Source organism: Aspergillus sclerotioniger, assembly GCF_003184525.1.
Source record: "Aspergillus sclerotioniger CBS 115572 chromosome Unknown BO94scaffold_46, whole genome shotgun sequence".
NCBI lineage: Eukaryota > Fungi > Ascomycota > Eurotiomycetes > Eurotiales > Aspergillaceae > Aspergillus > Aspergillus sclerotioniger.
The window spans coordinates 33,986-58,575 of NW_020291036.1; the positions used below are offsets into that span (position 1 = coordinate 33,986).

Here is a 24,590-nt window from a genome sequence, read left to right on the forward strand (position 1 = left end):
CAGTGTCGAGAAAGCTGGGGCTGTTGTATTTAGGGACGGAAGTCGGAAGATGGACATGAGGCTGGAGATGGGGTGGATCCGAGGGCCCTTGGCGATCAGAGATGGCTATCCGGAAGTCGTGGCGACGTTGTCATGGATTTGCGACCGGTGAGGGATTCAGATCATTGAAGATCGTCGATGGGCATCAATATTAATCTGTATCAGGTGAAATTAGTGTTGTACTGTGCTTCCAGGGGAGTAAAGAACTTACCGACCGGTCGGGAAGTCGCTGGGATCATCGGGATGGTCTTAGGGCTTTGGTGTGTGGTCGACGATGAGGGAAGCGAGTCAAAAGACATCGAGGTCTTGCTAGGATGCCACCGTAGCGAATAAGGGCAAGTAGTGCATACTCCTGGTTCCAAGAGGTCGTCAACAGCGACGGTGCTCCATCCGTAGTCACGCACATCGCATGCCAGCCTGGAAAGGATTAGGGTAAGCAGCGCTGGGAGAGAGGCATGGTAGGAGGGATAGCGTAAGAAAGTATGAACGGAGGTATAGATTAGACTCATCAGGGCTGTCAAACCTTTCACCGGTCGCATGGGTAGTATCCCTGGTTGAATCCTCCGTGTCGGACGGGAAGTGCTTCGGACACTGAAGGCTCTAGACAGCATCACATACGGAGAAAAGATCAGCGGAAGGCCGAGGAGATGTTTTGAACGGACTAGGTGAACATCAGGCAAAGATGATCGAAGAACAGCATGGATGCTAATCAACTAGGGCAGGAATGGGCAGGAAGGCGATGAAGAGGACCAGTCGCTTACAGGGAAACAGGTAGCAAGTAACCCTAAACTGTCTCGTATTGTACACAAATAACGACTCCCACGCTACAACGTCAATCCCCCCACGACCAACCCCCCCAAGACCAGTGTGACAACCAGGCACCGACGATAAAACCCGACCGGGGCAGTCCCCCGTGGCACCACCCCCCGTTGAATTTCAGGTATCGGAAGGACTACCCCGGATGGCGACCGTGCCAATCCATCGTTGCGTTGTCGGTAATGCGGAGGATTCAGGAGGTATGCGATGGGCGCCCAGTAGCTGATCACGGAGAGGTAGCAGATGTGTAGGATCGGTGGCCAGGCAACGGTGGTGAGCAAGCGCCACAGACGGTCGGGCTCGGGGCTGGTAAGGGCAGAGCGGACGGCGAGCAGCATGGAGCCAAGGGTAGCGAGAAGCACAACGATGCTGTATGCGATTCCGTTGTGCCAGAGATTGTGGTAGAGCGTCTGGAGGGACGACGGGGTCGCGGTGCGGTTCCAGGAGTTGGAGCTGCTTCCGGTTACGAAGGAGCCTTTCGGTCGGCTGGAGAGGAGATGGAATCGGACGATAGCGTGGAGATGGGCTGCACATGTTAGCTATCCGGATGAAGATGGATGATTGAGCTGAAGGGAAGACAAAGGAGACACTTCGAGATGGATGGGGTGGGAGAGGATGCCAAGGATGAAGGGGATGGGAGAGCACACAACAACAGGATAGACCAACAGGATAGAGCAGCCGAACAGAACAGACAACCAAACAGAACAACAAAACAACTGAACACAAGAGAATAATAGAGGAGAGCAACAGTGAACTGATAGAGCAACGTGAATGGAGCCAGACGGAGAAATTCAATACAATCGGACAACTCGAGAAGGATGGGATGATTACCTCCGGCCAGCCAGGTATTTTCCAGGCGAGAGAACGGGGCACTCTCAAACGCTGTGGATGCACATTGCAAGAGGCCATAGGCCCAGGTCAAGGCGACCTGACAGACGGCCAGGTAGAACTGGAGTTTGGCCAACCGCGGCGCAGCGTCCGGGATCAGCTGCCCCGACAGCAAAAGCAATGGGACCGTCCCAAACGCCACTAGACAGCCAAGGACCCCTGCCAGGATAGAGAGACCATTCCACGCAATGGTCCACTGGAGGTGGCGGGGAAGCTTCTCGTTTGCTGGCGGAAAAAGTACCCGAAGTTGCTGGGAATGGCCAATGTGCCAGCGGTTGCGCTGCGCGATGTGTCCGTCCAGTGACGTCGGAACCAGGCCGTATTGTAACGGCTCCTGGATCTGAATGGTGTGTTGGTCCAGGCCCTGCAGAACGAGCGACAGCTGCCAATCTTCGGAAAAGGAATACGTGGGATATCCCCCGGCATCGATGATGGCTTGTCGGCGAAACACCGCACCAGAGCCTGCATCCCGGGCCAAGCCACAACGATCGAGCTCCGCATTCTCACAGCTGTAGAAATGGAGGCGTGACTGAGAAAGCGGGTCCCCCGCAGGCAGGTTGTAAAAGTACTGTCGGGTGGTCAGCAGTGCGGTTTCGGGGTTCCGAAGCAGATGTGGCAGCGTTGCACGCAAAAAGTCAGGCAGGGGGATTGAGTCGGCATCGAAAATGACGCAAAACTCTGGCTGAACCTTCTCCTGGAGCGAAAAGAGCGCATAATTGAGGTTGCCGGCCTTGGCGAAGACCTTTCCGGATTGCTTGCCCCGCGTGTGGTAGAAGAGATGAGACATGTCGCGGCGCAGGCTCGAGATGGCGCCCTCCAACGCACTGGAGGCCCCGTCGTCCAGCACCAGAACGCGGAACTTGGAGGTTGGATAGTCCATCGTACAAGCCGCGCGCACCGTGTCCAGGATGACGTCGACTGGCTCGCCGCAGCAGGGCACCAATACATCCACCTGAGGCAGATTGTCGATGCCGTGTAATCGGAGTCTCTTACGGGGTTGGCTGAGCGATGCTTGGCCGGCTGAAACCGTCAGTTGCTGATCGCGACGAGACGAGTCTGACTGGCTGTTAGCTTGGATGGTCTCGTTTGTTGGGGGGAAACACAGCATTTGGTGGTGACCTACCGGCCAGAATGGCTTCGACCAACAAGGTTGCCCAGATGCGCCAGTTCTGATCAGCCGCCGAGAAACACAGAACGAGGCGGACAACAAAATAGAGGTTGAAGGTCCATGATGCAATCAAAGCCACATAATACAGAAACCTTCGATGTTGCTGCCCCGACACGATGCGTTGGTCCGGTGGCAGTTCCTGGATGTGATGGATCGGTCTAGACGGCATGTTTCCGATTGTAATGGCACCACCAAGGACGGGTACTCACGCTCACCACAAACCGCAAGGCTTCCTCTAGAGAATGGTTTCCGACCAGAAACCCGCAAAAAATTAGAGAAGAAGAGAGGGTTAAGAAAAAAAAAAAAAAAAAAAAAAAAAAAAAGGCATCTGCCATGAATGCTGGGGACATTTGTGGGATGCCCCTTTTTACTGCCGGGTTCTAGAATTTACCACGGGTGGTCCACTAATTCCCTACTTGGGATGGATGATGGCCTAGACAATCAATTCGGCCTATGCGGGAATGCGATCGGATCCTAGCGATCTGTTTATTGATTCTCATTCTAATTGGTTTGTTTGTTTATTTTTATTTATATCTTGATGTTTATTTTTGTATGTCCAGTCACATTCCATCTAGCTCACCGCCACTGGATTGACCCATGCTGGCTGGCAAACGGCCAAAAGTTGTTAGACCATTCCCCAGCCTCAGGCCCGTCTTTCCCCGGAGACCCGTCCAATGGCCTCCTCTGCCCGCCTCGGCTGCCTGTCCCTTCCCGGTCGGTCATTTCCCGGGCCGACCCTGACAGTAGTTGGACCCAGCAGCTTGCAGGATGATGGCCCGAACAAAATGCGGATCCAACACGGGGATCCTTACTGCACCCTGCGTAGATCAGCGCGTTGGAGATCCGGGTGGAGCGGATATGCACGAGTTGCCTGTCAACTGTCACTGGGGAGTGTGGAGAGTGGAGACTGGAGGGAGGCAGGAGTGACCGCCTCAGTTTCACCTTGGTCTGTCCCGATTGGGCCACTGTCCCGTCCACTTAGCCAATGAGAGGCCTTATTAACCAGATGGACCATACTGACCAATCGGCTGTGGGATATCACTAGGTATCCGGGGGGCCTAGTCCCATTCCATCCAAACCCCTTCCGTGAAGGTAACACAAAAACAAACGGTTGAGATGAAGTGGCCCTGCATGCACCCTCCCGTCTGACAAGGTCTACTCGGCTCTGCCAGTGGTGGAGATCCTCGTAGCGGGCGGGACTGCGCACCGCTCCCCGGGCCCGGGGCCACCTTGTCAGCCTCCCTACTCCGAGTAAGGTTGGAGCGCCTGCCAATAGGATGTGATAGTGTAGATGTTTCGTTTGTCGACCTTGGCAAATACATGGAGATGGTCATTCCACGCACTGGGACAATCACCACGTACGCTGAAAAGGGAGAAACAGTGAAAATAAAATAAAATAAATAATAAATAAATAAAGAAGTAAAAAAAAAAAAAAAAAAAAAAAAAAAAAAAAAAAAAAAGAGAAAGACAGGAAGTACATCCATAGGCTATGGGCAGAACCGTCAGATAGAGGAGAGTCGGACCCCCCACTTGAGATGGTGAAGATGATGGCATTTTCATCGTGCATCATCAGCTTCCCCACGACCTCATATCCAGGAACAGAACGTATATAGTAATAGACAAAACCTCAAGTCCATGAGCTCAACACTGATGGATTCGTCCCCCACCCCCTCCCAAATGTCAATCTGGTAGCTTCTGGATTGAGATCCTGCTACCCTGGGAGAATTACAACATGGCTCACCGTTCCCAAAAATGAGGGGGAGCTTGGCAACCTAACTAGGCATCCCTCCTACACGAGCATGACTGGACAGTTGACACGGCACCGATAACAAGGCTCAATGGATTTGAGGACATGACTGGTTGCAGACCTCAAGTACGGAAACGTTACCAACCTTCTGCCAATGTTACAACGATCCGCGTAGCCTGTGTGGTCGGGGCACAGCCTTCCCCTTCCGCGACGTCGTACAAGCGGTCATGATACTGTACCACGTTGTCTCCAAACCACACCACTCGAGTGCCATAGCCACTGACCCCTCTGGAATCCGTTGGGACGACGGTAACCGGTCTTCCTTTCTTTCAGGAAAACAAAACATAGTCAGGTCTATGCAGAGAGGCCTGGGCTTGAGAACGTAGGAATGCATGAGCTGGCCGGAGGGCAACTGACGGGGACTCAGAGCGTTGGTGGAAGGTCAAGATTGCTAGAGATACAGTTGACTGACCCCTTCCTATAGGAGAAAAAAAAATCTAATGGGCTCACCTCACTTCTCCTTGGGTGTAACTATTTCATCGGGATATTATTATGCTTGCAACGCGAATTGTGGTTCGTTTCGACCCGAAATGTTTACTGCAAACTTTCGTAGGATAGATACACAAGGAGACCCTCCTCCCAATTATCTGCCAAAGAACCCGAGAGATTGACAAGAAAGAAATAGAATCCCCGAAAGCACAGAGTTGACAATAGAGGAAGGAAAGCCAAAACCGAGAAAGAAAACTACAATCACGGAGCCGGCAACACTACAGTCCTTGTCCCCAACTTGCAGTCAAAAGCGGTTGCAGTGAACTTAATTTCGTTCAGGCTTGCAAAAACCGTCGTCTCAATGACATACCGAACCCGGTACATCAGCGCTCCGTCCCTCCAAAAAGTTGGAAGAGTCCACAGGCGGAGTGGGGTGAAATCGAGTTCAATCGAGCAGTAGTGAACGGCAGCTGGTGCAGTTAGCAGCAATGGAGGCCGGAGGAAACTAAGCCCAACTTACAATTATGGTCAACCCTCTGCGGTGCCACTGCGGATCTACATTTATAAACCGCATGGGACCGCTTTAGAGTGTCTCCAGAGGCCTTTAGATCCGCGAAAAATGCCTGTTCGTTTGTATAACCGTCATCATACAGCCCCTCCTTCATGAGTCTCCTTGTTAGCAGGGGTAGTAGAGGAAGAAAACACCCAATCAATTGATGACTTGCCTTTTCTAAAACCCAAGTGGCTACCCCATCACTTGTAACCTCTCCCCTGAAAGGGTCATGGCGAACATTCGCAACCCGAGGATCAGCTTGTCCATCCCTGGTGTCATCGTACTGTTTTGTGCACGAAAAGCCCACGTGCTGCAGGCACCGATGGACCGACAAATAGGCCTCGCGGCTGGAATACATTGCCGCACCTTGTACAACGGTCAAGTGCCTGGTAAGTGTTAACTTTGGCGGTCTGTCTTCTATCATCGGATTATACGTACGGGCTATGAGGAACGGTTACTATCATTCCGGGCCCCTGGAAATGCCACCTGATCGCATCGGGAACATAGGGGATGCATGCCCCCCCACCCACCACATAGATGTGCTGCACACCATGTCAGCCATGTAGGTTCATGGTCAGTATCCAAGAGACTGTTACCTTTGTCCCGGTGCAGAGGCTAGCCACGGCGTCCTGCTGAGAACCAATCAATCCCCTGGCTTTATCAATTATCGGATCCAGCAGGCCTATCATCGTCAATTTCCTCTTCCCTTCCACTAAGAGGTCGAAAATAAGGCCATCATTGTCAATCCAATAAGGTTGGGTGACGGAGAGAGCAGCCACAGCAAACCAACTACGGCAACGAAAGTGATAGAAATTGGCCACTGTCAAACCCCCAGCTGCATGATACTATTGGCTACACAAACTAACCTGCACTGAAACTTGTTTGACAGCACCAACGCAGCATCCTTCGAAGGAACCATGGCAAAACTAGCCATAACCTAATCGCAACAAATGAGACAATCCCATTTATCTCCATCCCATGCCCAGAAGTTAACCAGAAATAGACTTTGACGCCAATTACTGCCTGTCAGGTTCGATCTGGGAAAAGAAACTCAATCCCGGCTCTTCCATGATTTCCCACGCTCAATCCACGGTTCGAAGCAAGACCTTATGCACAACCTTGAATCAACCTCTCGCTTAAAGTATCAAAGAAATACATCACTCTACTTTATCGACTAATGTCCCATCTCCTTTGAGGCATATTCTTCTTCTGGAGTATATCGCCAGCAATCAGACCGAGAAACAGCCGCGTCTCAAGTCTCAACCTTGGAGACGCGATGATCTGTGCGCATCTAGAGCGTCCTGAAAGGCTGGAAGTCACTTCAGAGACCTCATGACGATGACTCGGCTCATTGCAGACCGTCACGATGCGCGCATTGTCGATCCAGACAGATGATGAAATCGCGCATAGCAATGGGTTCATTCAATCACATAAATATCACCACAATCTCCGACCATACTGTCGTGTATTTCCATGCATCGAGTAGCATTCTCAATATTTTTCATATAGTCTTCTCTGGTACCTCTAGGAAGCGGAACCATGGATCACCACTTTTCCCAACACGCAGCCACCAATCCAGATGCCATCGCCATTGACGATGAAACCCGACAGTGGTCGTATTCGGATCTCGACCACGAGGTCCAACAAGTCACGAACGTTCTAAAGAAACTGGATCTGCCTCCAGAAGAGCCCATCTGTATACTGGAAGGGGTTGGAAGTGATACCATTATTGCCCAACTAGCTATCATCCGCGCCGGGCTGACATGCGTACCCATCGAACCATCCATCCCACCCATCCGCTTGATGAGCCTCCTGAAAGACGTTGGGGTCAGATACATCATGTCTAACCAATCCCCGGACCTCGAAGACGATGTGGTCATCATCCCCATCTCTGGCGAATATGATCCGAAAAATATTCCCTCCAAATCCAAGACCAACGGCGTCAACGGGGCCCAGGTCAACGGATCAAACAATCAAACCCGGGGCTATCGAAGCCATATCCTGTACACGTCCGGTTCAAGTGGCAAGCCCAAGGCTGTGCAGATTGCAGAAACAAGCATCCTCCACATTGCATTCGAGACGGCTGCGACGCCGCTCGAATCATCAGACCGCGTGGCCGTCGTTAACAATCCCGGCTTCGATATATCCCTCTTTGAGATCTTCGTCCCTCTGGTGGCCGGGTCCACGCTGGTCATCGTGCCTCGTTCAACCATCATGGACCCCTTCGACGCCAGAGACTTCCTCGCAAGAAAGAACGTATCCATTCTCGTTCTCACTGCTTCCTTGCTCTCCATCATCGCCCAAGTCTGTCCTACTGCCTTCGGCGGCATAAAGCACCTTTTCAGCGCCGGCGAAGCGCCAAATCCATCCAGCATAAAAGCCATCCTAGAATCCAACAACTCCCCACAGCACGTGTGGAACACATACGGCCCTACAGAGGCAACCACCCTCTCAACCATGCACGAGATAACCCCGAAAGACCTCCAGTACGAAAACATCAGCATCGGTAAACCCTTCGGCGACACCATCCTCCAGCTCTTTGACGAACACTCCAACCCCATCACCAAGCCCGGCGTCATCGGCGAGATCCTACTGGGCGGCCCCGGCCTGACAGCCGGATATATCGCCCGTCCCAAGGAGAACGAGGAGCATTTCACCACCGACAAAGCCGGCTCTCGTCTCTACCGAACCGGCGACTTTGCCCGATGGCGCCCTGATGCCCCAGACTTGCTCGAGTTCATGGGCCGCGCCGACCTTCAAGTCAAACAGGGCGGCTTCCGCGTCGAACTCGGCGAAATCGAGCAACTCTTCCTCTCCAGCGGCCAATTAGTCGGTGCCACCGTCGTCCAAATCCAGCCCGACACCCCAGAAGACGAGCCCTTCCTCGTAGCATTCCTCATCCCCGCCGTCGCCAACACCGTCCGACGCCGTCAAATGCTCGAATACATCCAGCCCCGCGTCCCAAACTACTCCATCCCCCGCGACATCGTCGTCTGCTCCGACTACCCCCTCACCGAACACGGCAAAGTCGACCGCAAAGCCCTAACCAAACAATACCAGGACCAACACCCCCAATCCCACTCCAACGACACCTCCCCCTCCAACGACACCACCACCACCCTCAAAAACATCTGGACCTCCATTCTCGGCCAGCACGACATCGCCGACTCCGACGACTTCTTCTCCACCCACCGCGGCTCCTCCCTCCAAGCCGCAACCCTCATCTCCAAAATCCAACAAGAACTCCGCAAAACCATCTCCATGCGCTCCCTCTACGAAAACTCCCGTCTCTCCGACCTCGTCGCCTGCCTCGACGAATACACCGAAGGCGGCAACGCCCCGGACGACCGCACCCACTGGCTCCAAGACGCCACCCTAGCCAACGACCTCCACCCCGTCCCGGACTGGCTCGCCCCCGACGAAGGCCGCATCTTCCTCACCGGCGCCACCGGCTTCGTCGGTGCCCACTTCCTCGCCCGCTTCCTGCAAATGCCCTCCATCAAAGAAATCGTCTGCCTCACCCGCTCTAAACCAAACCAACCCCCCCCCTCCGAACGCATCCAATCCGTCCTCCAACGCTACAACCTCTGGTCCGCTTCCTCCCCAACCATCAACAAACTCACCGTCCTCACCGGCGACATCACATCCCCACAATTCGGCCTCTCCTCAGAATCCTTCACCTGGTTAACCAACTGGTCCAGCATCGTCTTCCACCTCGCCGCTAAAGTCAACTTCTGCGAACCTTACGCCGCCCACCAACCCTCCAACGTCCTCGGCACCCGTCACGCCCTCGAAGTCGCTATCCGCGGCCGTCGCAAACCCTTCATCCACATGTCCAGCATCGACACCTGGGGTCCCTCGGGCCTTGTCCTCGGCACGAAAACCCTCCTCGAAGACGACCCCCTAGATCCCCACCTCCGCGGCCTCCCCTTCGACATCGGCTACGCAGCCAGTAAATGGGTCGCTGAGAAACTCGTCCGGGGGGTCCGAACCCGCGGTGTCCCGGCCATGATCTTCCGTCCGGGGTTCACGATCGGTGACTCCGTCACGGGGTCAGGTAACCCGGATGACTTCTTCGCTCGTCTCATCATCGGATCGATCATGCTAGGCGCGTTCCCTCACCTCCCTAACCAACGCCTCGAATACGTGACTATTGACTACGTCTGCGACGCTACTATCCACATCGCCTCGAATAACGCAAACCTAGGCCGCTCGTATAGTCTTGTTGCGCCTGACCCTAAGGATTCGGTGAATCTGGATGATACGCATAAGGTGATTAACGAGGCCGGGTATCCGGTCAAGTTACTCCCGTATTGGGAATGGGTGAGGTTGGTGCAGACGGAGGCGAAGCAGGATAATCCCCTGTTGGGGGTGATGCCGTTGTTGCAGGAGCCTGTGTTGGGAAGGTTGTCGAGGTTTGAGACGAGTAGGAATACCCCGCATTATGATGCTAGGAATACGGTGGGGGCGTTGGAGGGGGCGGAGGGTGTGGGGTATGTGTCGTTTGATGCGGCGATGTTGAAGAGGTTTGTGGAGTTTTGGGAGAAGAAGGGTTTTTATAAGGTTTGATTATTTGGTTCTTTGGTGGTTTGTTGGGTGGTATGGGTGTGGGTGTGTGGTAAAAGTAGGTTTAGATAAAGAAAGAAATAAGAGAATTTATAAGATTTTGGCTGAAAAAGCAGATGATTTTTACCATGCGTAGGTAAGGTGAGTACTTTGTTGGTCTTTCTATTAGTACTAAATTACAAAATCAGGCTCTAAGGTTCTTTAATGTCATGTGATGTGAGGTCATCTAATCACCACATAAAAACCATATCTTGCTTTATTTTTATCAGGGATGATTATCCATCCATGGTGATGGTGGGTGCTTACCGCCGGGTCTTTACGTGCAGGGATTCTGCCGCCTCGGAGTATTGTTCCTGGTGTGGCTGGTGTGGTGGCTTTAGTCTGTATTGCCCGCCCCGCCCACCTGGAATTAATTGTGTGTGGCTGGTTTACATGGTGTGGCTTCATGTTTCATATACTATATTTGAGGATTGTGGTGGAGGATACTCCGTAGTGATCATCTTGCACATGAGAACCTTTTTAATTTGGATTTGAGCTAGTAAAGCCTTATTATCTATTTCAAAAATTGTGTTATTATTGTTTGTGTTGTCTATACCAACCTTGTTTGGACATTATCATGTTTAAATAGTAAGAATGATGTAGTTCACATTAATCAATACTCAATTCAAAAACTGCAATTTTCATCCATTACATCAAACAACTTAATCGCATACAATCTAATACAATTTACAACCGACTAGCAACAAAATAAGGAACATTCTTCGCCTCATAAATATCCTTGTGATCCGCCTTGATGATATCCGCGCCCTGGAACCAGTTCATTAGTATCTTTCAATATTCAATCATTGATGATAGTGGGGAATACCTTCTCGCCAATCATATAAACCGAGTTCTGAATCCGACAATCGGGGATAACAGGGATGATGGAAGCGTCTGCAATACGGAGGTTGCGGATGCCGTGAACGCGCAGCTTTGAGTCGACGACTCCCTGGTGGATGCTTTTGGAGAGACGGGCTGTGCCGCAGGGGTCTTTGGTAGAGATTTTATGTTAGTGAGGGATGCGGAAGGGTAGGGGGGGAGGGCATACGGAATCCAGTCTGACTACGATCCAAAACCGCACGCTTCATTTCCTCGTCCGAGTTAAGAGGCATCTTCCAGGGGTATTCGCCCAGAACGATATCCTTGAAACCGGCACCGTCGGTCAACACGTCGTAGGTCCAGCGGACACCTTCGCGCATGGCGAGAATGTCGAGGTCGTTGCCGAAGAAGTTCAGGTTGATGTTGGGTTGGATCAGGGGATTGGCGCTGTTGAGGGTGACTTCGCCTTCGGAGAGAGGGCGGAGGAGATCCACGATCACAGTGATGTGGTTTCCTTCTTCTGGGATAGGGTAGTGCCATTGGAAAGCGGTGCTGAACATTCCCACGAAGTCGAGTTCGAAGTGAGGTTGGCCGGCGGGGCCGAAGGGGTCGAGGCCGCCGTTGGCGGCTTTGGCTTCGCGGTAGGCGGGGTATTGTTCCAGGCGTTGGTCAATACGGGGGAAGCCGACGAGTTCGAGGAGGCCGGAGCTGATGGGACCAGTCTTGTCTTTCTTGTATTGGGCGATGGCGGCGGAGTTGATGGGGCCGGGGCGGAGGATGTGGTCTTCCATGCCGTAACCGTCTTTGATGCGGAGGACGAAGGGGACGATGGGGTGGTCGAGGAGATGTTGGCCGACGTGAGGGGAGTCGATGATGGGTTGGATATTGTGTTTGGCGAGTTCAGCGGCTGGGCCGATGCCGCTGAGCATGAGGAGTTTGGGGGTTTCGAAGACGCCCTGGGAGAGGATGACTTCGCGGCTGGCGTAGACACTGATTTCGGTGTTGTAGGCCTCGCTGATGACGGTTACACCGGAGCAGATGCGGGTGACGGGGTCGATGATGAGTTGCTTGGAGTGGACGCCGTAGAGGATGGTGACGTTGGGCTTGTCCTTGAGGTAGAGGAAGCTGCCCTGGCGTTGGCCGTTGTAGATGGTGTCGACGCAGTGGGTAAGACCACGCATTTCACCGGAGTAGATGTCTTCGGTTAGCTTTTCGCCCTTGGAGACCCACGCTTGGGTGAGGGCGTCACGGAAGGGCTGCATTTCCGGGACTAGGTCGGCGTGGGCGATCTGGACGGGGCCGCCGGTGCCGATCTTGTTCAGATCGGCGGGGTAGAGCTTCTCGTCGTCGTGGTAGGTGGCGCATTTGCGGAGGTAGTCGACGCAGTTGTCCCAGGTCCAGTCCTGTCCACCAAAGGCCTCCCAGTCATCGAAGGTGGGCTTGGATCCGGGGATCCAGGTGAAGTAGTTGGCGCAGGAGCTACCACCGAGGGCCTTTCCACGGGTGTTGGGCTTTTCGACACGTTCGTAGTCGTCACGCTTGATCATGGTGGTCTTGTATGCCCAGTCGTATTTGCTGCCACGGAGGTTGAAAGCCTTGGAGGGGGTGGTGATTTCATCAATCTGGTCGGGGTTGGGAATACCGGCTTCGACGACGAGGATGCGAACGTCGGGGTTCTCAGCGAGACGACCGGCGACTGCGTTACCAGCAGTGCCACCGCCGACGACGATGAAGTCGTATTCGTTGCCGTTGGATACCATAGCCATGATGAGTGGTTTTAGTAGGGAAAATGTAGTAAGAATGGATGTGAACAAGATGAATTAGACAATGCTATGCGGTGGATGAATGCGATGCGATGTGCTGTGATGATGAAGGGTATAAGCATGGGGAGCAGGCATATTTATATTCATTCATCTTGATGATGTTGTAGATTTTCAATCTGCCGACATCCGAAAGAAAGCCGTATACTAGCGGAAGCGAGGCGGCTGTCATTGGGGCGATGGTGGTGCCTGAGGGGGCTAGTGTGGTCGGCAATGCCCGGTGAGGGGAGGCCCACTGCATCGCTCGGGCTGAGCAGATCGATGCCAGGACACACTCGGCATTCCGACCCCTCATGCGGGGAGATGCAGCTGGCTGCTGGCATCGTCTTTTATTCTGCCTCCGATCGGGAGGCTAAAATTATCTTGTCAGTTGTCCGGGATCGAGACTGTGAGCGCTGACTAATCGGTTCAGACTCAGTGTCAACGAGAATATCCCATTTCATCCACGGTTGACATTTCCATCGTTCAACTGACATCTATGAGCATGTCTGCCAGCGTAGCAGCGATGTTGTTTGCCATGACGCAGTTGGAGATGGGGAGAAGAGTTGAGGGGAAGCGAGGAGAACACGAGGAGAAGCGAGGGACAAGCGAGGATGAAGTTCGGCGCGGCCGGAACTCGCTCGGTGCGGGTTCGGGAATCGCTCGGCATCTCCAACACATCTTCACCGTCGGAAATGGATTCCTGTTATCCCTTGTATACTTCCCCTCACGATGCATCTGGATTTGCTAGGCTTTTACTTGGAGTCGAGTGAGATTATCCTCTCAGTATATGTATCTCTATATATATAGAGCGCCCTTGCTGGGTGGTGTAATCTATCCATCGTGTTTAACATATATTTGTGTCTAGAGCTTGCCCTAGTATATATATTCACCCGTCTACATCTAAACAATCGTTCTGATACAAAGGTCATCCACCATGTCCCGACCAACTTACACCCTAGCAGAAGGTCTGCTTCTTCACCACTAGCTAGAAACCTTCTAATCTCTAATTCCAACAGGCCAGCCCCTCCCCGACCCCTCCGTGAGCCTCACCCTCCCTACCATCGGCGGCGGAAGCCACACAACCCTAGGCGATACTCTTCTTCTCGAAACCCTCGCCCACTTCAACCGCGAACGCATTCCCGAACGGTACCCGCATCCCCATCCCCTCCCCCTTCTTTCCTCATATCCCTCCACTCCACACCCCCAAACTAACACAACAAAATAGAGTCGTCCACGCCAAAGCCGCCGGCGCATGGGGCGAATTCGAAGTCACCAACGACATCTCCTCCCTGACATGCGCGAAATTCCTCACCGGGGTAGGAAAGAAAACCAAGGTGCTGTTTCGTCTTAGCACTACCGGAGGTGAAAAAGGTAGTGCGGATACGGTTCGTGATGTGAGAGGTTTCTCGGTGAAGTTTTTCACCGAGGAGGGGAATCATGATATTGTGGGGAATCATATCGTATGGCTCCCTACCTTGGCAGGTATGAGAAGACAGAGGATAGGGCTGATAAGTGGGGATTATAGCCGGTTTTCTTCGTCCGAGACCCTGTTCGATTCCCCTCCCTGAATCGGAGTCATAAGCGGCATCCGGCTACCAATAGGCCGGATTGGAATATGGTATGTTCATGCCCATATCCATACCCATACCCCTCACATGCTAAGAAGGCATAGTTTTGGGACTTCCACACCTCGCAACCAGAAAGCGTGCATTCCCTGCTCCATCTCTTCGGCACGAGGGGCATTCCCTCGTCCATTCGCTCGGTCACAGGTTTCGGAGTGCATACATTCAAACTCGTTAGTGAGGATGGATCCTTCCGATACTGCAAGTTTCATTTCAGACCTGTTCGGCCGATTACCACTTTCTCGGGTGCAGAGGCTACCCGGATGGCCGGTGCAAATGCCGATTTTCATAATCAGGATTTGTGGGATGCCATTGCCAGAGGGGAGTTTCCTGAGTGGAAGCTGTATGTCCAGGTTTTGGAACCGGAGCAGGCGGAGAGGTTTGGGAGGAAGTTGTTTGATATTACCAAGGTTTGGTCGCAGAAGGAGGTGCCCTTGGTGGAGGTGGGGAGGATGAGGCTGGATAGGAATGTAAGTGTCAACTGTGATTAGGGGGGTGGGTGGATTGTGCTAACCATTGATAGCCGGAGAATTACTTTGCAGAGATTGAGCAGGCGGCGTTTTCGCCCTCGAATATGGTCCCCGGTGTGGCGATGACTCCGGATCCGAGTATGTCTTTCTTTATTTTTGGAGTGGATAATTTCTCGTGTGGATGTTGTTAGGTTGTGCATGAGCTGATATGGTGTAGTGCTGCAAGCGCGTATGTTTGCTTACCCCGATGCGCAACGATACCGTCTCGGAGTCAATTACACCCAGCTGCCTCCTAATCGCGCCATTTGTCCTCTCTACGCCCCCTACGAGCGCGACGGCTTCGCTACCACGACGCGAAACTACGGCGGGGACCCAAACTACGTCCGCAGCTCCCTTTCCCCTGGTGTGGTGAGTCGCACTGTCGTGCAGGCCCGTCATAACGAGCGCATTCAGTCGTTTGTGTTGGCCCAGCATGAGATTCAGATGGACGATGAAGATTTTGTGCAGCCACGGGACCTCTGGAACCGGGTGTTTGATGAAACTGAGCGACGTACTTGGGTCGCGAATGTGGCAGAGACGCTAGTAGAAGTGCCGGCGCCGTTGAGGGAGGCGGTGGTGCAGATGTTTGGGCGGGTGGATGCCAGGTTGGCGCAAATGTTGGGAGCCAAGTTGAAAGATATTTCGCGACTGTAGAATGGCTGTCTAGTCTGTGCTAGGGATAGAGGTGTCTGGGTTAGCGAATCAATGCGTTTATTGTGTTTTTTTCGAACGGATCCGATAGTCGATATCTTGGGACGGTAGCAATAGCTTGCAGATCCGCTAGACCAGATGCGGTAAATAGACGGAGAAATGACATCGAGACTGGAAGATAAGCCTCATGCGTGGGAACATATCAGTCTAGGCGTTTCCCATTGATAATCAACACTGCATTAGTGCATGCAGAAGATGAAAACAGATAATCCCTCGTGAGATGCAGTGTCATCGGCGAAACTAGGGAGAAACTATTGTGTGTGATCCAGAGGCACATGCTGCGTCTCTGCACGTGTTTTCATCCGCTAGATTGGCAAGTACCACGGCGGGACCATCCCAGACACTGGACAGAATTGTCGTGCGGTGGACAAAGACCGTTAGTGTGATCTGAGGGTCCACCGTGGCAAATCTGTCACGGACTCTCAGGGACTGCCGCTTCTGCACGATAAGGACAGGTTCTTCAGCAGTGAGCCAAATAGATTGCCCGGTGAGTGGACTGGCAGAATCTGAGGCCCACTGCATACTAACTAGAGTACACACGCTATCATCAATGTTCCGCGCCGCAGTGGAGGTCCCTTGCTGGGTGGCAAAGATGCGGGATTGTGGCTGGGCGACGAAATTGCTTGATCTGTTGTCGAATGAGATTCGGAGGGTGACTTGAAGATGGACGTATTTGGAAGGGATCATTTTTGGCGTGTGGGTGGGGAGAAGCCAAGTCTGGGTCGTGGTGATTGCCCGGGCGTAGGGCAGATGCAAGTCTGGGTCGCAGTAGTGTTGGATCAGGGCCAACGTCAAGTGTTGAGATGATCATGACCAAGGCATAGGATTGCGACTGACTTCCTGTTTTATTTTCCAATTTCTGCTCAATGTGAGCTACTAAAGGTTGGACACAATGGTGTCCGGTCTGCGGAACCATTTTCCAGGATGTTGAGGATGAGGCATCTAAAATCCAGGCCGAGCCAGGCCCGAAATCGTCGAGTGGATTGCCAAGCGATCGGGCGTTGAGCGACCCAATTGGGACTAGCGGCGATGGAAATGGCTCGGCCCGGTCAGGCCTAACCGGGTCTAGCTCGGCCGGTGGTTAAGCGAGCTGTCCAGCTGCCAGCATGATGTCCAGCTAGCGTGTCTCTTCGCAAGGTGTTTGTCGATCGGCAGCCTGAAGAATCTACAGAACATTCGACCAAAGCTTGGAGCTGGAATCATTCTTGATGTCGAGTATGTAGTATGTGGAAAACCGATTTGCATCAGGATAGAGTTGCATGATGTCTGACGCAAGAATCCCGGTCTGGAACTTAATAATATGACCGAGCGCGGCAGGGATGATGCCACCCGGCAAACGGTCGGCCTTGCCTCGGCCAACCCTCGCTTTCGGGCCACATAAAGATCCCCGATGTCCGCCGCGGGATGCAGTACACCTAGTTGCCAGACCACGACGTGAACACCAACCATCACAATGTACATGACTCTATCTTCACATTCCAAAGCTCAACAGCCCTTGAGGTCGAAGAGCTCTCCGCTCCACCTTCGCGTCGCCGGATTGAGAAAGTCCCTGCAGGATACCTGGAAGCGGTGGGCACCACTCCTTCCTGCAAAGGAAAGTTGGGATGACGAGTATAATTTTCAACCGGGACGATATGCGGGACAGGGACGTGAGGTTGGATGCCGTTGAGTGAGTGGGACATGCTATTCCCATTCTCAAACAACCAACTGACTTCCTGCAGGCGCCTTCTTAGCCCCATTACGGACATCCTCGTCGAACACCATACTGTGCCCGATACTGTTAGCTCACATTAGAGCCCCTCGTTGAGTCGGGACTTAGCAGGGCTGAGGACTAGCTCGACTGCAGGGTGGTCGGGATTGTGGACTCGAGTCAACCATCTGATTATCCCGAATGATTGCTTCGCAACCACATTCAAATGGCCTCTTTCCATTGGACAAGCCGGATGCGAGACGGAATGACGCGAGTCCAAATCGTTGTATCGTGCATCTAGTGGACCGGAAGGTGGATCGTCGCAAAGCCAGTCTCCAGTATTTTTCATGAGTACCACGAATACCACGAGAACACGATGACATGATCAATTTTCGATTCACTATTTTCGCAAATATTTTGTGAAGGATGCGTAGTCTCCTGCATGTGGACTGGACTGAGCCAGTGCAGAGGGAAACCAGGGAAGGGCGACGGACAAACCAAGTCATGCCAAATTTGATCGGAGTATCGACATACCAACCCATCTAGTAGGAAAGGGTGGTCGCCAAGGTGTCATCTGGTGATGATGGGAAAATGGAACGGCGGAGAATCGAGCTGCCGGCACCGGACGACAGCCTGAGGCAGGGCTAGGTACTAGTCACGGGCCCTTCCCAATGGGGTAGGAGTAGCCAGCCAATAAGAACCGACCAGACCGCCAGGAATCCTTGGTTGGTTTTGTCACCAAGTACCTACCTTACTAGTAGGTAGTAAGTATCCATGGCACGGCTTCGTTCGGTTTTCACTCTTCGGACCCGACCACTGCAGGGGGCATACCATATGTGCTGCTTAGTCCGGTCTTAATCTCAATCCCAATCTCATTCCCTAGCCTCCTCCACCTGCAGCAATGTTGCCACCGCAGCTGCCACCGCCCGACGCGATGGAGCACAGCCACAAATGAGGCCACCCCTACTTTCCTCTCTGGGAATCCAGACTGAAGACTCGTACAGTATGCTCTCCTCCCATCGACCATTACCTCTTCACGTTGCTGCAGACGCTTCGGCCATCTTCCGATCCACCGCAATGAGATAGGAAGTAGCCTTGTCCACTTCGGTTGAGTCCATACAGGTTTGGGCCTACAGAACCACGTCACCCCGTGCATTCAATGGTCTCGTTTCCTGCTGGAGCCTTTAAACCGACCACTATCACCCCTCATCTGTAGCATGCCGTAACTTCAGACCCCTTGCCATTTTCTGCCTGATATTTGAACCTCACGGGTGCCCATGACCCAGCAGCACAGCATGCCCTACCTCGAATAACACCATGAGCAGAGATCATGACTTGGGTTCAGGTACAACCGAGTACCAGTTTGTTTTCGGTAAGGACCAGCCTGGGACCCGCAGTCATGCCATGCGACAATTTTGGCGTCGACGACATCAAGCCCTGCAAAGTTCCGTCCGCATCTCTCGTCCCCAGTTGAGAGCCTTGCTGCCCAAGGAATATGGTTCCGAGGGCGGGGGATTCCAGGCCGATGTGGCTCAGAGTCAGGGGAAGTCCCCGGATCCGCCAGCCAACAACGCCTTGGAGCCAGGGTCCCGACCCCCAAATCCCCAACCCACTGGCATCGACGCGGCCCAGGAGTCGAAATTTTCCATCCTGCAGGGGCCTTCCACCAAATTCCCCATTGATCTATCCCCGAAAAACCAAGCCATCTTCTACTCTTGTGAGTGCCGCCGTCCATAGGAGGACGGACGAAGGATTCCGACTAATGAAATCTCTGCGCAGGGCTCGACTTACACACCAGTTCCACTCCCGACACATCCCCAAACACAAGGTTTCATCCCATACAAGATGTCTGGCTCCCGATGGACTTATCGAATAGTGCTGCGTTCTGTGCCTTGATGGCACATGCATCCGCACATGTCGCACACCTTCAGAGGCAGACCAAGTCCCTGGAATCCGAGAAGTTTAGAACACTCGCCGTGGGCATCATCGCCAAATGGCTGGCAGATGAGAGGCGATCGACACAAGATGCGACGCTTGCTGCGATTGCACGTCTGCTGATGTTTGAGGTAAGTTTCCGAAACAAAGTCGGTCACACGGGGCTCATAGTCTGTCTTTGTCAGAAATATTGGGCTGTGGACGACCAATGGCGCGCACATAGAAACGGTCTCTTCAGCGTCTTCCATGCGAGAGGTGGGCTGCAGGCGTTCAAATCAGACTGGCGTCTTCATATGGTATTATTTCTGTGGGTGGTATCTACCGTGTCCTGGTACTGTTCTAACAAGCTATTCCAATAGGGCATTCTCCATGTCAGAGCCATCCCGGTTATCAAGCCCAGCGCATGCCTGGGAAATTTCCGAGTATTTCGTTCCATCTGCCGTACACCCCGCTATTCAGCTTCGCATGGTTCACAACAAACCGAAATCGTTCCACGGAATACACATATACCCCGAGGTGTATGATGCCGTCCTTTTTTTGCGCAATTATACGGACCACCCAGACTCGCCAGATCAGAATGGACATCTCGACGTACAAGGTCATAAGCTGATCTGCTTGTTTATACTGGTTTTGATAATGCAGGAGTCATTATACTCATCGGAACCCGAACTGAATCACTCTTTCGCATACAAGTTGCCGGAGCTGAACAATTCTCTCTATCAGAAAAGACTCTCATGGGTTGGGTCCCCACAGAAATTACGCGAGTTGCTGATGGGGGATCATACGATGCTGGGCCCACCAACTCGCGAATTCATCGTCAAACTCGAACAAAATGTTGTCTACCTAAACGAGGACGCGCGGGGAGCGATTGAGAAATGCCTCCTCAACACGCTTCTCTGGAGGCACGAGTCATTGGACGCGATTTCCAATCTTAACGTGGTTGTCTGAGAGGTTTGGATTCTCAGTTGCCAACAAACATCTTAGAAGGACTTGGGGCTATAGGAGAGCTGGCACATGTCGGAAAATACTTCCGTGCCATCTGGAACTACTCCTGTAAGTGCTCTACTCCCTCCTCAACGTCACTTCCATACCTCTTATTTGTCAACCAAACCCATACTTCAGGCCCCGCAATAATCCCCGCTAACCACCAAGAGAATTAGTAGTCAAACCAACATCCTCCCGCCCCGTCCGTCGCCCACCACCTTATCAGTTTCACCCTACAACATGTTACCCGCGTTACAACGGAACCCCGCCCCACATTGCATCAGAGATAACCAGACGGATCAATACCAGAGTGATGAAGACATGTGCTATGTGGAATGGATATATAGGCAGGAGACAGAATCCCCAGAGGAACAATAGACAAGACGACTGGGGGGATATCTGGGATACCCCCACCAAAGATAGTTGACTTCGCAGGCCGAAGAACGGATTTTCATTCCATGCTAGATAGAAACGCATTCTAGAACTGGGAATTATATCTATTAGAACCTTTTCTATTCCCTTATATCGGAATATCTTTTCACGGGACTTGATCTATGTGTGAAACTGTTCGAAATACTATAATATCCAGAGTAACCACAACCACAACCACTACCTGCTAACTTGTCCCTGGCTGTCGGAACAGTTCATTTATCTTTCGGAGAGAGGAACAACAATTCTGGTGGTTGGGGGGTAAGTAGGTAGATCTGAATTTTTGTAGGCTGAAAGGTTGGTGTTGAATTTGGATTGTTCTGATTATTTGGGGCTTTGTATTTGTAGTCCGGTCTACTTGGGATATTAAAGCGGTTGGGGTCGGGGAAGAAGTCTGGTGAGGCGGGGTGGTTGATGGGATGTTGTGGGTAGTAAGAGGGGTGAGTTTACATCCAGATTTAGAGTTCCCGTTATGATGAGAAAGAATAGAATATCCATTGCATAACGCAAGTAAGGCACTAAGCATCAAAGAAAAGCTAGCTAACTATGAACCGCGATTAAGAATTCATTGCACAATCCATCCCCCGCGACAAGGTACAGTTTAAGTTCGCTAGACGTCAAATCCCGAAAAGCATCAAGAATCGTCCCATAAGAAAGTCGACATCCCTACCAACCGTCAGACTTATCAAAAGGTCCCAGCAAATCAATCAACCCCAGAGCAAAGTCCGGAAAATCCCGAATCAGGGCCGGAAATCCCGCTTCCATTTTTACCTTCTCGATCTTCGAGGCCATCAATTCCAGGATACAACTGGTCAGGGGATCAACGATGGCCAGAGATGTAAGTGCTAGCCGGGCACTCGCAATCAGAGGGGAGGTGGTGATACAGTCCGAGGCACACCAATGATAGTCATCGGTTATGTAGCAGATGTGTTTGAATGCGATATCTTTGAGACGAGTGATGTGGTATGAGCCGGCGAAGATGTAGACGCGGATATGGTGGGGGAGGGAGTTGGTGATGGCTTGGTCCTTGGGGACTTTGTCATCAGTTGATGTGGGGGTGGCGACTCTGTCGTCGTCGACGTCGATGTTCAGGGGATAAGTGCCGGTGTATATCCAGTCTAGGAATGCGGACACGATGCCTTGGTTTCGCTGGAGATAGAGGTCGCCGAATTCCTGGCATTCGTAGTTGGGGTTGGTGAGGAGGGCGTACAGGATGGGACATTTGGTCTGTAGAAGGGTGGGGTGGATGTTGTATGATTGGGTTTCGGTGTGGAGGGCGATGGTTGGAGTTTGGAGGTGTTTGGTGAAGGCGCTGACTGGGAGAGAATCTGGTCAGGTTTGGAGGTTAGTTTGTTGATGTCGAGTGGTTTGTGTTGTTTTGTTGCGGGTTGGGTTGGGGGTGTTGGAGGTGTAAGCTGACCTTTTCTGTCATCCTCGGTTGGAAGGGCACCGTCCTCTTTCTTGGGCATTTTTTGAACCATCTTGGGTCTGGAAAGTGGGAGTAGAATCAATGAAAGGTTATGATAATGCAGTTGTTGATAGAGAGTAGATTGGATGGGTCAAGGTTGGGAAGGTAAGACGGAAGGAGAAGTTCTGGGTAGTTGTCTTTGGGTGAGAACTTTCATTCACTGGCAGTTGTAGTGTGGGTGCCACCTTCCATGAAGATCTCATCCTGCTTCATCGGTAACTTCAATATACCGGAGTCATTCACCTAGGTTTCATGAGACTCCCTGGAGCGCTTCTAGGATGGAGTCGCTACTGGTGGATAGTGGGATATGGCAGACTACACCAATTTTATTGATCTTCAGATTAAAATACAAGTCATTTATAAAGCCGGTTGACTGGCCTTCTGAACTTGAGCATAAATCACCGCAGTAGTCCGAAAATCGTTGACAGTAACTTGCTTCGCCATCTTATCATCCGTCTTCAATGTGAGGCTATCAGGATTCTTAAGTGCCATCCGCGAGTCGTAAATAGAATGGGAATTCAGCATCAACGGATATGATCAACGCAACTAATACCTAAACCGGTAGACCAACGCCCATTTATATGATGAGGTTTGCTCTAATGTTGTCTATGATCGTATATTGGGCCCTACATACTATACTAGCATCTTCCATAGGGGTGTCCTCTATCACCGCCAGCGTCCTTTGGGAGACTCGTGAGACTTTCATGGTAGGCTGATGTGCCATTGCCTCATCACAGCCTTAGCTACCTGTCTCCACATGCTTCATCCTTTGCAGCCCAAGGCAAGTTTATCTCAGATTGTCATCACATGTCCATGATGCGAGTCACGTGTCATCCATTCCCCAGATCGTACTTTGTCATTTAATACCAATATCCAAATCGGGAACCTTGACAAAGTACCAAAGAATGTTGTGTAACACAACTTTGGTTGGTGGGAAATAGCAGGGGGTAATAGAGTTTTGTGTAACACGCCACGGACCGAGCCATGCAGTGCCACAGTGTCACAGTATTACAGCAGCTGCGAGATCTGTACTCTGTTGCACTGCTCCTCTCAGGGAGCACAGCAGCTGCTAGTGTTGTACTCCGTTACACCTGAAAATTACTGTGGTCACACTGCATCTGCAAGATCTGTCCTCCGTTACACCCGAAAGTTTCAGTAGTCGCACTGCAGCCGCAAGATCTGTCCTTCGTTGCACCCGCTCATTTCAGAGTACAGCAGCAGCTAGCTTTGTACTCTGTTGCACCCGCTCGCCTTGGAGCACTGCAGTTCTAGCTTTGTACACAGTAACACCCGCTCCTCTGAGATATCACAGCAGCTGCTAGCTTCGTACTCTGTTGCACCCGTTGATCTTGAAGATCTTCACGATCTTATCTTGATGATCTCATGCTTTAAGCAAGCTCCAGTCAGTAGTGGACATTGGCCCGAATTCTATTTCGGAAGACTATTATTGGGTTTGGAAGAGAATAAAGACAGTGTGGACGGATTTCCAAAACTAGAATGCAAGAGTGAAATTTATCCGAGCAAGGGAGCCAAATGACAGAAAGTTTGGTGGGATGTGGAAGCGGCGTGGTGGACGTGGAAGTAAAAGCACAAGTACTTTTGGGTACTTCCGGATCGGGTATATAGTCGGTAGCATATCTTTAGCCAATGACTCAGCGGTGTATAGAGTGGGCATAATATTTATGCCTGAGGCATAAATATTGCAGCCTGGGTGGTGAGGCATCAAGGCAAGGAAAGGCGGTATAGCAGGAGACCAATGACAGCGTGCTTTTTTGCAACCAATCAGAGCCATGAAATTATAGCGGCCTAAGGCAGTAAGGCATGAAGGCAGCAGAAGGCGGCCCAGCAACAGGCCAATGGCAGGCTTTTTTTCTGCAGCGAATCAGACTAATGAAGTAGCTTCATGACATCAGTGTTAAGGCCTGCACCAACCACGATTATTGGTTCCACCTTTCAACATTGGAGTCCCACTGTCTGGTCCACCAAGCTCATCATGACTTTTGGCGACTGTTCCTGAGCGACTCATAACCCGCAAGGTGGGCATACCAAGCCTAGGAACAATCTTGGCAACAATCGACATACACCTACCAGTCATGATCTGCGTGCAATTGTAAAACAGCAACTACTATAGCTCAATCAAAGCTGTATATACACACCTATGGCGTGGCTACTGTCTTTGACAGGGTTTAGCCACTCGGCCGAAAGATAGGCAACTGTATCTGTGATCCAATTCCGGATTTTCGCCATGATTTGACGATGATGTCATGGAATTATTCAGCATGGCGGGGTTTCATCAACATTTAAGATCCAAGACGG

At 51.9% G+C, this 24,590-nt stretch overlaps 8 protein-coding genes across 8 annotated transcripts; 3 read left to right on the forward strand and 5 right to left on the reverse strand.

The window, feature by feature from the left end:
• BO94DRAFT_305057 (uncharacterized protein) lies at positions 1-862 on the reverse strand. Its single transcript, XM_025606776.1, has 3 exons — positions 801-862; positions 251-700; positions 1-195 (listed from the first exon to the last, which is right to left on the reverse strand). The coding sequence occupies exons 2-3, from the start codon at positions 648-650 to the stop codon at positions 191-193; spliced, it is 405 nt and encodes a 134-aa protein (XP_025462014.1). The 5' UTR covers positions 651-700; positions 801-862; the 3' UTR covers positions 1-190.
• Positions 784-3,191, reverse strand: BO94DRAFT_540331 (glycosyltransferase family 2 protein). The gene is made up of 3 exons (XM_025612898.1): positions 2,867-3,191; positions 1,687-2,799; positions 784-1,381 (listed from the first exon to the last, which is right to left on the reverse strand). Exons 1-3 carry the CDS (start codon positions 3,078-3,080, stop codon positions 864-866), a joined length of 1,845 nt encoding a protein of 614 aa, XP_025462015.1. The 5' UTR covers positions 3,081-3,191; the 3' UTR covers positions 784-863.
• A 2,217-nt stretch (positions 3,192-5,408) lies between these two features.
• Positions 5,409-6,818, reverse strand: BO94DRAFT_611737 (uncharacterized protein; the record flags this gene model as incomplete). The annotated part of the gene is made up of 5 exons (XM_025616644.1): positions 6,567-6,818; positions 6,297-6,489; positions 6,139-6,242; positions 5,668-6,086; positions 5,409-5,617 (listed from the first exon to the last, which is right to left on the reverse strand). The coding sequence occupies exons 1-5, from the start codon at positions 6,632-6,634 to the stop codon at positions 5,409-5,411; spliced, it is 993 nt and encodes a 330-aa protein (XP_025462016.1). The 5' UTR covers positions 6,635-6,818.
• Positions 6,819-7,239: 421 nt separating this feature from the next.
• Positions 7,240-10,269, forward strand: BO94DRAFT_569944 (acetyl-CoA synthetase-like protein; the record flags this gene model as incomplete). The annotated part of the gene is made up of 4 exons (XM_025614765.1): positions 7,240-10,023; positions 10,045-10,071; positions 10,093-10,161; positions 10,186-10,269. The coding sequence occupies 4 exons, from the start codon at positions 7,240-7,242 to the stop codon at positions 10,267-10,269; spliced, it is 2,964 nt and encodes a 987-aa protein (XP_025462017.1).
• A 668-nt stretch (positions 10,270-10,937) lies between these two features.
• Positions 10,938-12,995, reverse strand: BO94DRAFT_628767 (GMC family oxidoreductase). Its single transcript, XM_025617507.1, has 3 exons — positions 11,354-12,995; positions 11,132-11,295; positions 10,938-11,073 (listed from the first exon to the last, which is right to left on the reverse strand). Exons 1-3 carry the CDS (start codon positions 12,888-12,890, stop codon positions 10,993-10,995), a joined length of 1,782 nt encoding a protein of 593 aa, XP_025462018.1. The 5' UTR covers positions 12,891-12,995; the 3' UTR covers positions 10,938-10,992.
• Positions 12,996-13,693: 698 nt separating this feature from the next.
• BO94DRAFT_503557 (catalase) lies at positions 13,694-15,859 on the forward strand. Its single transcript, XM_025609480.1, has 7 exons — positions 13,694-13,891; positions 13,943-14,072; positions 14,152-14,386; positions 14,452-14,544; positions 14,599-15,018; positions 15,072-15,156; positions 15,236-15,859. The coding sequence occupies exons 1-7, from the start codon at positions 13,861-13,863 to the stop codon at positions 15,709-15,711; spliced, it is 1,470 nt and encodes a 489-aa protein (XP_025462019.1). The 5' UTR covers positions 13,694-13,860; the 3' UTR covers positions 15,712-15,859.
• Positions 15,860-18,291: 2,432 nt separating this feature from the next.
• Positions 18,292-20,667, forward strand: BO94DRAFT_305200 (uncharacterized protein). Its single transcript, XM_025606777.1, has 4 exons — positions 18,292-19,175; positions 19,238-19,524; positions 19,579-19,700; positions 19,753-20,667. The coding sequence occupies exons 1-4, from the start codon at positions 18,776-18,778 to the stop codon at positions 20,339-20,341; spliced, it is 1,398 nt and encodes a 465-aa protein (XP_025462020.1). The 5' UTR covers positions 18,292-18,775; the 3' UTR covers positions 20,342-20,667.
• An 805-nt stretch (positions 20,668-21,472) lies between these two features.
• On the reverse strand, positions 21,473-22,275 carry BO94DRAFT_590786 (uncharacterized protein; the record flags this gene model as incomplete). The annotated part of the gene is made up of 2 exons (XM_025616060.1): positions 21,473-22,134; positions 22,227-22,275. The coding sequence occupies 2 exons, from the start codon at positions 22,273-22,275 to the stop codon at positions 21,473-21,475; spliced, it is 711 nt and encodes a 236-aa protein (XP_025462021.1).
• Between the last annotated feature and the right edge of the window lie 2,315 nt (positions 22,276-24,590).